The sequence below is a fragment of the Pelobates fuscus genome, chromosome 1 (assembly GCF_036172605.1).
Source record: "Pelobates fuscus isolate aPelFus1 chromosome 1, aPelFus1.pri, whole genome shotgun sequence".
NCBI classification, from domain to species: domain Eukaryota; kingdom Metazoa; phylum Chordata; class Amphibia; order Anura; family Pelobatidae; genus Pelobates; species Pelobates fuscus.
Genome location: NC_086317.1, coordinates 271,380,149 through 271,394,866, shown reverse-complemented (window position 1 = coordinate 271,394,866; position 14,718 = coordinate 271,380,149). Strand labels below are relative to the sequence as shown.

The 14,718-nt window shown below is 41.9% G+C and overlaps 1 protein-coding gene across 1 annotated transcript in view; it reads right to left on the bottom strand.

Moving 5' to 3' along the window:
* Window positions 1–14,718, bottom strand: part of PHKG1 (phosphorylase kinase catalytic subunit gamma 1) — a 95,512-nt gene that overhangs the window by 42,642 nt on the left and 38,152 nt on the right. The window contains exons 3-4 of the mRNA XM_063457271.1: window positions 13,971–14,146; window positions 9,334–9,388 (exon numbers count right to left, since the gene is read on the bottom strand). Of these exons, the coding sequence (XP_063313341.1) occupies window positions 9,334–9,388; window positions 13,971–14,146 (231 nt within the window). The remainder of the gene's footprint in view (window positions 1–9,333; window positions 9,389–13,970; window positions 14,147–14,718) is intronic.

The following is a 14,718-nucleotide window of genomic DNA, read 5'->3' as shown; positions in this document are numbered from 1 at the left end:
AACTGACCTCCCTCGAAGCTGACCACAACTTTGTTACTAAAAGTGGCAGATGCTGTGCTGAGGTTCCATGCCGCTGTAACAACATCAGGCTGATGTGGGTGCCTGAGGGTGTGGATCACGAAGAACTCCTGGCCCATCTGCTGGCCTCCTTCAAGGCGATCGAGTAGCGAAGGCTGAGGCTACTCGCAATGTCATTGCCCGGCTATTTTTTTTTTTTATATAATTCTTTATTTTTCTTGTGCAGATAAAGACAGACATGCTTATAATGCAGTGATAGCAATTTTAAATAGGACATTGCATGGTATAAAGTATATGAAGATTAATGCACACATTTTTATTTTTTTAGTTGAGTGAAGGCATTGATAGAGTAGATTAGGCAATCCTGTCTATTTGTTGACGGTGCTTAAACAGAAATATAAATAATAAGACATGGAAAGCAAGTTTGGTAATAACGATTGACTATGCTAGTAGGTAGGCAAAGTAATAGTAATATCAGGAGTCCACCTTAAGTTAAGTAAATTAATAAGAAAACAGATGAACGCCGCAGCTTTCAGAGGGCAACCTCTGAACCCAATTAGGTCTCGTGGTAACTGGCTGTTCAGCCTCTTGTCTTGAGCCTCACAGCTTGGGAGTACAGGCTACGTAGCACTTTGATAAAGACATTTAGTCGAAACGCGTTAGTGTGATTGTATTTATATTTTGCTGTTTGCATTTTAATCGGATTTATTAAAAGTTTGTTCCTGCAACTACCCCTATATCTGGTGTTTGACTTGAAAAACCTAAGGGAAGTGGCAGAACATGTATATATTTGATCTCTGCAAGCACTTGCATATTGAAAAGGCACAAATAGTCTGAGCCACTTTCTAAACGGCTCAGCACCACATGAGTGGGATATTTTCTTCCTATATTTACATTTTGTTACCTATACAGTCTATACTATCATCTACTATTCTTTGTGGTTTTAGGCTGTACTGAACTATATGGTAACTTGCATTTTTTATATACACTGTATTTTACACTATTTTGTATGCTCTCACCAATTGTTTATTTCACTTTATTTGTTGCACTTTGTGTGGTTTTGAGTGACACATACTAGGTGATTTGAGCATTGATTTTCAGCATTAACCTTTTTATTACACACTGCTTTTATCTTTCCCCTGCATACTCTCCATCTGTAAGAGGGATTGCGCTCTCAGTCTCCTCTCAGCTATTCTTGCCAGGAATTCTGTGAACATGTGGTCTAGAACATACATTGTATTTGCCAGCTTTGTGCCTCCAGTGCTTGTACCTGCCATCTTGGGAGCCTCGCGGGCCGAATCGGTGAGTGGCTGGTGGCAGTTGATGGACTCCTGGGACCGTGTTATCCCTCAAAGGTCCAAAGGGAGGAGGGGAGTAGCAGCTATGCCAGATTCATGAGGCCAGCTAGAATGCCTGTAGGCCGCAACTTGCTTGGTGCGGGTAGTGTAGTCGAGACGAGCCACAAGTGTGGTATCCCCGAGTTCACCTAGGTCCCCCCAGTATAGAGGTCGAGTTGTTGCAGCCGAATCAGCTAACCAGCTAGGTGCTCTGCACACATCTGCTCCGCTTGGCAGTCAGGCCCTGCCCCCGCCCGGCTCCAAAGAGACACTTATTTTGGTGGCATGGAAGCTTCAATCCCTACCCAAGCCATTCACAGAATTGATGCTGTACGCAGACCTCTCCACGGCAACCATGGCCAAAAGCAGGGAATTTGGAGAGGTTCCAAATCCACCTGTTACTTTTCCTCAAGGATAAATTCCATTACCTGAACTGCAAGTCAAATACTCTGTTCAAGCCAGCATCCCGTTTACATAAACGGGTACAGACATCCGCAGCATGAATAAACCGTTATCAATATGTTACAGAACAATAGTAGATAGTCTAAAACACAGTACACCCGCTTATATTCAACAGTGGGAGCACGAACTAGGCCAATCAATGCCTGCAGAGGACTGAAAAAGAGCGGCATCTAACATGAAGAATGTCTTAAAATGCATCGACCACAGGGAGGTGAGCTGTAAATTGTTATATTGTTGTAACATAGTACCTGCACGCTTAGCCCAGATCTATCCAGGAACCTCAAAGCTTGTTGAAGATGCACACAGCATCCAGGCAAAATGCTTCACATTTTCTGGAAATGCCCTGCCCTAAACAACTACAGGAGAAAGACTTCCTCTTGCTCATCCATAAGGTCACGGACATAACTTTATCCACACCACAAAGCTGTTTATGAGACATGCTTCCACTCTATATCTTCAGCCCTATTAAATCATTAATACTGAACATCTTATTAGCAGCAAGAACGAGCATAGCAGGATGCGGGAAATGGAAAACACCACCCCCACTCTCTAGAGCAGCGTTTCCCAATTGGAGAACACAAATGGGGTTCCGACAAAATTTCGGTAAACAAAATGGTGACGGGCGGCGGCAAGGAAGCTGAGCAGGGCATAGTGCTCCCTCGCCGCCGTTTCAATTATCGCGGCGGCCATTATTGTGGCACGCACAGCAGTGATGCCTGTAACGAACGCTGGTATCACAGCTCCCAGTTCGTCTATTTCCTCCTGAACTGTCTTAGCATGAGTGATTATATTCGGGTGTTGATTCTCCATACGAATGACAGTCTCCCAAGTAGATTCTCCCAGTAAAGTAGACAGGTACCCAAACATCAGTCGAAACTAGATGAAGGGTGTAACAGGAATGATTTTAATGGGTGCCACACTGGCTTTTATGCAAGTCCCCATGAAAGGGGCACTCCCCTCGTGGACCTTGTGGGGGACAGGGACACAAAGCATACAACTAATAAAAAGTGACAAACTGTGACACTCCCACTTCAAACAAGTAATTCTCTTCTCTCTGCCTGGAGATAATTGGGCCAGATAAAGTAATAACTCAATTATCTCCAGGCAGAAAAAACATAATTTTCACTAAACTTGAAAAACACCCCAAAATATACCAAATCCCCATAAATATCCCCTGATAGCCCTGATCTGGGTGACCAACATATTCAAAAATCACCCAGATCAGTTCAGGGGTTTTCGAATTCTATGGAAGTTCCATTTGACCGACCGCACACTCCTGCCCAGAAACAGTTCCACAAATTTAGGCAGTGCGGCCGGTCTATTTCACTAAGTCTTAAAAACGAACAAATGCCCGAACGGCTCCCCCTGGCTCATGGTAGCGATTGTTTCCCTGGTTCGTGGGAACCAAACTACCGAACAGCGCTTTCCTGGCTGTTAGGGAAAAGGACGCAGGTGTTTGTTCAGTTTTAACGGTGTTCGGTAAGTCGAGTGTCCGATTTTAGGTCCAGACACTCGATGACCAAGTCCCGCTGTCTCCTTTCATGTCACACAGGGAGAGCACTTAATTGACTGTTCTCTTTGAAGTTAATGAACCAGGGGAGTGGTTGGTGTTCGGTAGTTACAACTACCGAATGAACAAAAGTAAATTAAACAAAATAACTTGGTGATTTCTTCACAATGCTGGAGCCGGAATATGACGTCACTCCGGCTCCGGCATCACTAAGAGGCGCGCTAAGGAGTTGAGCAGGAAGATCACTGCTCCCTCACCACCCGCACGCCAGTCCAGCAGCCCCACTCGTCCCCAGGGACTGCATGCCAGCAGCTCAGCCCAGCAGCCCCACTGGACCCCAGGGACTGCACGCCAGTCTTTTAGCCCAGCAGCCCCACTGGACCTCAGGGAAATAGAGACTCCATGCCAGCACTCCCAAAGGTAGGGAGGCAGGTGGAGTGAAATTTAAAAAAAAATAAAAAATTGTGTGTGTGTTAAGAAGTTTGTAGGTGTGGTTGTCAGTGAGTGTGTCTGTGTTTATGTGCTTGTCAGTGAGAATGTATGTGTGCTTGTCAGTGAGAGTGTGTATGTGTTTGTCAGTAAGAATGTATGTGTGCTTGTCAGCGAGTGTATATGTGTTTGTATGTGTGTCTGTCAAAGAGTATTTGTGTTTGTCAGTGAGTGTCTGTCAAAGGAGTATGTGTGTCTGAGTGTGTGTCAGTGTGTGTAACTGTGTGTCAAGGTTTGTGTATGTGTCACAGTGTGTATCTGAGTGTGTGTGTATGTCAGTATGTGTGTATTGCCGTGTGTGCCAGTGTATATCAGTGTGTTTGTATTTGCCTATGTGTGTGTGTATGTGTGTGTATCCGAGTGTGTGTATGACAGTGTGTATGTGTCAATGTGTGTATCTGAGTGTGTGTATGTGCCAGTGTGTGTATCTGTGGGTGCCAGTGTGTGTATATGTCACTGTGTGTATGTTAGTGTGTGTGTATTTGTGAGTCAAGATGTGTGTGTCACTGTGTGCATCAGAGTGTGTGTATGTGTATCTTAGTGTGTGTATCTGTGTGTATTTTTTTTGTTTTTACTGGGGGGTTCCACAATGTTGATACGCTATGTCAAAGGGTTCCACGGGAAAAATTAATTGGGAACCCCTGCTCTAGAGTGACGCAAGGACTACAATCAACTACAAATCACGAAGAAATGGCTCGCTGGCTCATAAACTCCAGTGCCAGATTCAAAGCATGTATGGGAACCTTGGGACAAATTCTATAAGAAGCATTTTCATTCCTGTATGTATGTAAGAACTCGCGGGTACAAATTCTTCCGTGCCCTCACTACTCCCCCTCACTAACCCTACACATGAATGCAGAGACATATTGTTGCAGTAAGTTGATACTGAATCCCTCAACATCTCACAATCGGATGACTTATTACAATATATTATTAAAGAACCCTTGTTGTTAGTAACAAAGTAAGTTTTAAATTACTTTCTCTTCACTGATACATGGTCTCTGTAACTGCATGTGGTTCTTATGCATTTGTTGAAAACCAATAAAAATAAAATTGGAAAAATGCATCATTTTGAAGTGCAACTTATCACAAAATTGTCCAAGCACAATAAGCACTCTGTATTACAGCAAAGTGCATACTGTTTAAAGTACCCTGGGAGCTACTTCGCAGAGATGGCTTAGTGGCAGCTGTTAATCTGATTGACAGCTGTATCATAATGGCAGAAGTTTTTACAGACTGGACAGTTCTGGGTATATATGTAATGTCAACCATCCTATATGATGGCTGAAACTGCAGGCGAGAGATAAACCAATATTGGGCAGGACCCTGTTCATTTCCGTTTAGCTATGGAATTCTAAGCAATGCGGAAGAAAAATCCAACTAGAGAGAATTATAAAAGTGCCAATATCTTTTTTTAAAAAAGGGAACACGCTATTCACACACATAGCACTCCAGCAAGCGGTGTGATTTATATTTTACTAGCGTTTCTTTAAAGTGCTAAGTAGTGCAGAGTGTTAAATGCTGAGAGACTTTCAACTGGTTGTCGTGGTGATTGTTTCTTATTTAGCATTTTTCCCCAGCAATAGCACAAAAGATATTAACTATTGCAATAACAACATAAAAGTGTGTATAAAGGCACACAGCGGCTCCCTCCTCTTGTGATTTACCCAAAGAAATACACAATAATACAAAAATTGGTCCATTTAAAAAAAATCTATTATTAAGAAATATGACACCTGGTCAACATGTAGTAATTTATACAAAAGCAAGTAACATAAAAAAAAAATTAGCATCCAGGCTATTACCTAGAACAAACATGTAAAAGGTTTTTTTTGAAGTTTTCAAAATAGATCTAATCGTTTCCATAAATGTTAGTGCATTGTACCACTTGAATACCAGAATAAGAAAATAAAAATAAAAAACTACTATTTTTCTCAGTTCTAGAAATAATAAAGAGTATCAAATAAAGAATTATATGCATTGCTCTAGTACTTTTGTAATATATCTGCTCCAATGTGAGTGCGGTGCACAATATGTAGGATGGACTTGTAATCAGCTACATACTAGACTACTGGAGAATTTTAATGATATATTAAAGGATCATTATAGGGTCAGGAACACAAACATGTATAGTGTTAAAACCACCATCTAGCCCCCCTGGGCCCCTTATGCCTCCATAAATATAGAAAAATCTTACTGTATTCAAGCCTGCAGCTGTAACTCTGCATGCTGTTTGACTCAGAAAAACAAGCAGTCTGCTGACATCATCAGAAGTGGTAGCCTGATCCAATCAAAATGCTTCTCCATAGGATTGGCTGAGACTGACAAAGAGGCAGATTAGGGGCAGAGCCAGCTTGATTCAAACACAGCCCTGACCAATCAGCATCTCCCCATAGAGATGAATTGAACCAATGAATCTCTATGAGGAAAGTTCTGTATATGCATGCAGAGGGAGGCGATACTGAATGTTTGGATGCATTTTAGGCAGCCATGACCCAGGAAGGATCTCTAACAGCCATCTGAGGAGTGGCCAGTGAGGTTATCACTAGGCTGTAATGTAAACACTGTATTTTCTCTGAAAAGACAGTGTTTACAGCAAAAAGCCTGAAGGTAATGATTCTACTCACCAGAACAAATTCAATAAGCTGTAGTTGTTCTGGTGACTATAGTGTCCCTTTAAATAATATAAGTTAACAGAGTTCCAAAGCACCCAATGGATCTCTACATTGGGAACTTTACAGAAGGGGCTAAATCTAGATATTGACATCACAGGATTTATTTAACGGTTTTAATTGTTTTATGTGACTTTTAGGCTCTAATTTTTGGTTTTAAGTTTCAGTTCTTTTGTACCAGTACAATCTACTTCAATATTCAATATTCCCAAATACTTTTTGTAGAATAAACGGCATCATTATATACGCTTGCAAAATCCTGCAGAAACAGGACCTTATACATCTATATTTGTATTTGTTATATGATTTTATTGTATTTATTTTTTCATATAGTATATTTTTCTTTGTTTGATCACTACATATGTTATTATATAGATTACTGTATGATTGGGGGTCTTTTATGTCCAGCTTTTTAAGTTGCACACAGTGTTTGATGCTCGCATGCCACTGTAAAGTGCAGACGATACTTAGCAATGTTTGCTCTCCACTGTCGAATGCATGCATATGGTGGGAGCTGTGTATTTCACAATAGATTGGCTACTGTTTTTATCTGGACTCCGTAATGGTATTCTGTTGGGCTAGGACTTCCTGGCAAATGGGTAACACATGATGAAAAGTAATATATTGGATGTGGCGTTGATGATGTTAGCTCCTCTGTTTAATTATTTGTCCCCCAGAATAGCACACATTTCTTCCATGATAAATCTCATATAATCTTTGTTATGTGTTCATATTTGTGCAAATAGTGTAACATACTTAGTCTCTTATTCATGATACAAACACGTGTGGTGTTTTTTTTTTTTTGTTTTTTTTTAAATGTATTAAAGAAATTATTGATTAGAGTAATCATTTCTAGGTTTTCAAAGTGAATTTTAAATTTAAGACCAAAGTAACTGGACTTGAAATAAAGCGGACTTCAGAATTTCTCCATTCTGGATTTTTTATGGCTTTAAATTTGAAATTCACTTTGAATTCCAGACAAATGTATTATTAATAATACTTTATATTATTTTTACATTATCTGTAAAATGTTTTACCCATGCCTTTTGATGACATTAACATGTTGGTATGCTCAGCCCTGATCAACAATTATGAACAAGCAATATGTGAAATGACAAAAAATATATTAGCAGACAGAATTATTGCCACATATGTCTGTAGGCGAGGGCAGACGGCTTATCCACTAGCTCGAAATCAAATCCTGTCTAACAAATCTGTGCACAACAGATCAGCAACTGTATTCAGTTATATAATACCATCATTTTCCAATAACTTTCTGACTCATTACTGATGCCTGCATAAATAATATCCCCCCCCCCCCCCCCCACAGTGTGGATGAAGTGCCATATAATTATCATTTATTCAGAATCCAAACTGACTTTTGCTCCGTTATTACTATTATTTATAAAGTGACAACAATCGGTGGACTAACAGACACATATTTGTAACCAGACAAGTTTGACGCACAGGAACAGTGTGATTGAGGGCCCTGCTCAATGAGCTTACATGCTAAAAGCGTGTACGGCCATTGCCGCGCATGCACAGTAGGTCTCCCCCGCCGGCTGACGTTGGTGGGGGAGGAGCGTGGGCAGAGCCTGACCCAGCACCAAAAGACATCGGGCTGGATTCAGGTAAGTGGCTGAATGGATTTTAACCCCTTCAGCCCCGCGGGAGTGGGGGACCTATTAAACCTATAGGATCCCTTTAAAATAACAGCTGGAAGGGTAAAAAAAATAATAATTTTGGAGCTTAAAAAGCACGCTAGTATGTCCTAGATTATGTCATTGTGCTTGGAGGAGAAAAATGCAACTGAACATTCACGTACACTGGGTCATTTGCGCATGTGCGAAACAGCACAAGGCACTGATCCAGGCCGCGCATCACAGATACCGTTAACATGGTGGCTCCTGAAGTCCAGGGACACTCGGAGGAAACCAAAAACAAGGCGAAAATTCTGCATATTCCCCCAGAAACCCCAGGACCACTAGGGAAATAGTAAATACTTATGTAAAGGAGTAAATGAAAACAAATAAAAGATTAAAAAAATACTTGCAAAGAGAAAATCTACCATGATCAACCAGGTAAAGCATAAAAAAGTGAGAAATACATTTAACCCCTTAAGGACACATGACATGTGTGACATGTCATGATTCCCTTTTATTCCAGAAGTTTGGTCCTTAAGGGGTTAAAAAGAGATTGAAAAAATGCGCAAATTATGCCATACTGGGCAGGAGGGGGATGTATGGGAAAGCCACATACTGCAACCTATTGGGTCATTGCAAAAGGGAGAAATAATGGCATTTAATATTTGTTACCCCTAGAGTAACTGCAAGCTGGTCACTAAAGAGGATTCTTCAGGAGAACACCTTTGCACAAGGCCGCATACTGAAGCTTCCCAAGGAAGAGAGGCTGAACGCCCTTGGGGCAGATAGGAACAACTATCAGGTAAGTCAAAAAGAAAAATTTTAAATAGTCAGAAAATGACTGTTTGTCCTATAGGGATAGGACAGTAAGTAAAAAGACTGAAGGTGTGGGGGGTAGATATTTCCCTGTTCCTGTCTAAAAATGGATCGGGAGGAGCTACCAATTGTTGTGCTGCCATGGATATGGCCAGGAAAACTATTTAACTTTAAGCTGTGATCAAAAATAAATTAACACTTGAAATCAGAATTGTGGCTATGCTAAACTCTGCATACTTGCTAAATAAATGTCATACAAATGCAGTAATGGAGTCGTATGTGTGTGCTCTTTGCCTGCAGCAGTCTCAGAATGGAAGTCACATAATAACATTGACAATGGAACACTGGTTATAAACATAACAACTTACTATAGGTTTTGTACTTACAAATCAAACACCAAGAAGAAAAATGTGTTCGACTCATAACAATCCTTAAGCTGAACTGTAAATAAACAAAACCAAAAAAAGTTTTATTAATATAGAAATAAATACCACTGTAGTGTCATGGTTATTGGCATTTTTCTACAAAACCAACAAAAAACATCTTTCCCGTGTAAGTATTTATTATACACTCCAAGAAGTGAATTATTATATTGATATCAAAGTAGGCAGGATGATTGAATGACAAGAGATCAATAGGATTTTATGCTGCTAATAAACATGGACTGTAACACCCATAATAAAATAACTATATCACACTGGAGAGTTCCTATACAATAATTAGGAAAAACTGTTATTGTATAAAACTTTGACCTGAAAAAAAGAGGATAGTATGAATAATTTTTGTAAGACAAAGAATATGCACACATTCAACACATTACATACAGCCAACGCACACCACAAACATTGCTCTCAGTCAACAAACATCACAAACATTGCACACAGATTAGACACAGCCATCACACACAATATGGTGGAATGATTATTATTTGCATTTAATAGCACCAACCCATTTGACAAAGCTTTACAATCAGGGCCGGATTAACATAGGGGCTGATGGAGCTGCAGCTCCAGGCCCAGGCCTACTCTTAGGGATTCCACCTGGCTTTTATTTTATTGGCACAGCCAGTATTTGAGGCTGCCTGGCTGGTGCCAATATTGCAGTGATACTGGCAATACAAATGCTGGTATTTTTCTCAGTATAAACAAGAGATTACTATGCAATACCAGCACTGGCCAGTAGGGGTCACTGTGTGTGGAAACAGGCAGGGATAGGAAGTTCCAGCATATCCCTCCCTGCCTATCTATACTCACTGATCTGTAGGGGTCCAGCTACAGAGAGTCCAGACAGCAACTCCCACCCTGCAGAGACAGCCTACAGCTCAGGGTAGTAAGGTATGGGGGAAAAGGCTGCAAGGAGACATACACTGTGACACTAAGGGGCATTGGGAGACAGTATGACACAGACACATGGGCACACAGTGTCCCCATGTCTCTCAGTGTCCCCATGTCTCCCAGCTAGTGTCCCTGGTGTCTCAGTGCCCCCTAGTCTCCCAGTGCCCCCAGTCTGCCAGTGTCTCACTGTCCCCATGTCTCCCAGTGCCTCAAGTGTCTCAATGTCCCCATGTCTCCAAGCTAGTGTCCCTAGTGTCTGTGTGCCCATGTCTTCAAGTGTCCCCTATTTTCCCAGTGTCCCCATGTGTCCCAGCCAGAGTCCCCTAGTCTCCCAGTGTCACTGGTGTCTCCGTGTCCCTAGGTCTCCCCGTGTCCCCAGATCTCCCCATCTTCCTAGTGTCCTAGTGACATGGGGACCCTGGGATACATGGGGCATTGAGACACTGTGATACATAGGATAACTGGGAGACCTGGGGACATGATACTAGGGGACACTGGGGACATGGGGCACTGACACACTGATACATAGGAACACTGAGACCTGGAGTAATCGACACATGGGGGCACTGGGAGGAATCCATCTATACAGCAGAATCAAACTAAGTAGTTTTTGGTGATTTTACAGCATTTTCTCTTATGTCACTCCTTGTGATTTACATCATGTGATGTCACCCATACATATTTAATTATTCAAATTAGCAAGGCCGGTATGTTTTTCCAAGAAAGGTGGCAACCCTAACTACCTTTCACATACTCTTACTTAAGTATGGAAACTTAAGAGGGATGTATGGGAACAAAACTTGTGTGGACTGGCTGACAATGAATATAGTTAAACGGACACTATAGTCACCAGAACAACTACAGCTTATTGAATTTGTTCTGGTGAGTAGAATCATTACCGTCAGGCTTTTTGCTGTAAACACTGTCTTTTCAGAGAAATTGCAGTCTTTACATTACAGCCTAGTGATAACTTCACTGGCCACTCCTTAGATGGCTGTTCGAGATCCTTCCTGGGTCATGGCTGCCTAAAATGCATCCAAACATTCAGTGTATCCTCCCTCTGCATGCAGACACTGAACTTTCCTTATAGAGATTCATTGATTCAATTCATCTCTATGAGGAGATGCTGATTGGCCAGGGCTGTGTTTGAATCATGCTGGCTCTGCCCCTGATCTGCCTCTTTGTCAGTCTCAGCCAATCCTATGGGGAAGCACTGTGATTGGATCAGGCCACCACTTCTAATGATGTCAGCAGACTGCTTGTTTTTCTGAGTCTAACAGCATGCAGAGTTACAGCTTCAGGCTTGAAAACAGTAAGATTTTGCTATATTTATGGAGGCATGAGGGGCACAGGGGGGCCAGATGGTGGTGTTAACACTATAGGGTCATGAATTAATGTTTGTGTTCCTAAGCCTATAGTGATCCTTTAAGATAATGCTGACTTTGGTCTCTCTAACACTGTGGCATGTCCCCTTTCTTCTACACTCACTACATACAGCTTTTCTCTGTCCCAGACTATATACCAGGAGCTTCTGCCTGCTAGTAAGAAGGTAAGGAGACAAGTGGACCAGCGAGTGCTAGGAGACAGTCCTTAAAAAGCGTTGAGCGGGCGCATCATTAGATGCATTTATGCCAAGCTCAGGGTGCTGTCTGCATAGTATGCCCTTACTTGGCCAGCTGCATGATTGGCAGGCAGCCTGACATGCATTCATGCCAGGCTGGCCTTCTAATTCTTTGGGCAGACATATCCTCTTTTTGGGCATGTTCGGCCCTTTTGGCAGGTTACGTGATTTGTGTCAGTGGCCCACCCTTTTACCGTGCCCATTGACTTCCTGCTTGACTGGACACTGCTGTTAGGGGTTATGGATTTACTTGAAAGATGAAAACATAAATTAGTGAGAGATTAGCCTAGGGTATGTGTTTTCTTATAGCTGCTGTTTTCTTTCTCTCCAGCACCATCTCCATCAGATACATGACGCTTGGGAGTGTTTTAGTGTTTTTGGTCGATATGATTCTGTAATTAGGCCCGTCATAATTGTCAGCACCAGGCCCACTGGGCTCTTAATCTGGCCCTGTTTACAATAATAGAACAAGGATATCCGACAGCAAGTAATTGACACACAGAAAATAACAGGGACAAGAAGTGAAGAAGACTAGAGGTGGCTGTTCTGGGAATTTAGACTTTTTAATAATGTGTTTTAAAGAAACACTATTTTTCTTGTATTATGACTGTGAGCAGCCTTTTTCATGGACACTTTCTTACAAAATGGACAGCATCAGTAAGTGAATCAACCCTTTTAAACATTTAAGGTATTGGGATTAACCAACCCCTTTCAGGGATGCCAGGCTCCATTATCCTTGCATGGGTGAGAGTTTAGAATTGTTATAGATTTGCTTGTTAGCTGGCTTTTTGATGGGGTCCTTTTGAGTTCCAGGATTTTTTTCTTGGAACTTTTGTTTTTAAGGGGTAAGAATTCCCTGCTCATGATACGAATAGAGGTAGAGAGCAGGGGTGGATCCAGAACCTAATCTCGGGAGGGGCACTGGCAGATTATTTAAACAAACAATATAGGCACATTAACCACTACAGCTCTCTGTAGTGGTTTTGGTGCTAGGAGTGCTGTGGTGCCCTCCCAAGTAGTCAAACCATTTAAGAACAGTTTGACAACGTACTTGGGTCTGCTGGGATAGGGGCAGTACTGTGTGTCTGTGAGGGGTGCAACGTGTGTGAGGGGTGAAGTATGTGTGTGTGTGTGGTGCAGTCTGTGTGAGGGGTGCAGTGTGATTATGAGGAGTGCAGTGTGTGTGTTTATGGAAGTGCAGTGTGTATGGGGGCAGTGTATGTGAGAGGTGCAGTGTGTGTGCATTGGGGCAGTGTGTGTGTGTGTATAAGGGCAGTGTGTGTGTCTGGAGGCAGTGTGTGTGTGTGTGAGGGTGGCAGTATGTGTGTATGGGGGCAGTGTATGTGTGAGGGGGCAGTGTGTATGTAGCGGGGAAGTGTGTGAGTATGGGGGCAGTGTTTGTGTGAGGGGAGTGTATGTGTGAGGGAGGCAGTGTGTGTGTGGGAGGGCAGTGTGTATGTATGAGGGCAGGGTGTGTGTGAGGGGGCACTGTGTTTGTGAGGGGGACAGTGTGTATGTGGGGTGCAGTGTGTGTGTGAGTGGGCAGTGTGTGTCTGAGTGGGCAGTGTGTGAGAGACAGATATTGCTTGGTCTGTTGGGGGTAGGGGGACATATTAATAAATATATATGTTTTTTTTTTTAGATTAAAATAAATATACTTTATATTCCCCCTCCCTTGTTACCTTTGCCTCGGAGGGGTGACAGTACAAGGCAATCCCTGGTGGTCCAGTGGAGAGAGTGAATTCTAGCCTGTGGCTCCTGAGGCTAGAGTTCACTCTCATGAGATTCTGAACATTGCCATGGTAACAGCGGCAATACTCCTAGCTTGAGAGAGGAAAACCCAGCGAGCTTGCAGGTTAGAGCTCACCCAGGTGAATTGAGCAGTGATAATTCAGAGGCATGACCTATACTCAAAAACTGCTTCATTAATCTAAAGTTGTTTTGGTGACTATACTGTCCCTTTAACTCTGGTACTACAACAAGACTATGAAAGACACTGCCTTGCATTCACTTCAACACACCATCACAAAGCTTAAAAAAATAAAAATTACAAATTACTATTACTTACTGACATTGGGGTATCCGGAAACTTTCTTGAGGATTTCTATCTCTTTGATCGTAGAGTCTCTTAGCTCTAAAATTTGTTCAGGAGTTAAGTGGTCCCCAGTTATATCTATGATCTTCACAGCAAACTCTTCTCTGGTGGGCTTGTAGATACAACGCCGTACCACACTGCTAACTCCTCTGCAGAAAGCATAGAAAAAGTATACATGAAACTAGGTGAAAACACTACATTGATGGGTTTATATATAAAGAGCCATTATGGAGCAAGGGTAAAAAATAATGGAACATTGACACCACTGTAATGAGCCTGTTACTGGGCCAAATTTTAGAACTTTGCAACTGAATATTTCTTTGACATAACCCACATTCTGATTAATTCACCAAAGGTTGACATACTTTGCATGCAATTTACTATATTTTATGATCATTATTTATTTGGTTCACTCTTAAAGAAAAATTGTAATGTTTAAAGGGACATCTTAGGCACTCTATCGTTTTCATCTCATTTAATTGGTTATAGTGCATGGAGTCCTCTGACACTGTTCCTCCATTTTTGAGCAATTTAACACTGAATAAGGGTTCCCCGCCACCTACGGCCCAGTGTAGCAAATGCAGAGATTTCACACTTTCTTCTGGCCATACCAATTCATACTAGCAATGGGTGCAGTGGTAGACTAAAAGTGGTAAGCTGACACTCTCAGCCAAACACAGTTAAAAATCAACCATTATGGAGATTTTTCATTTATGTTTAT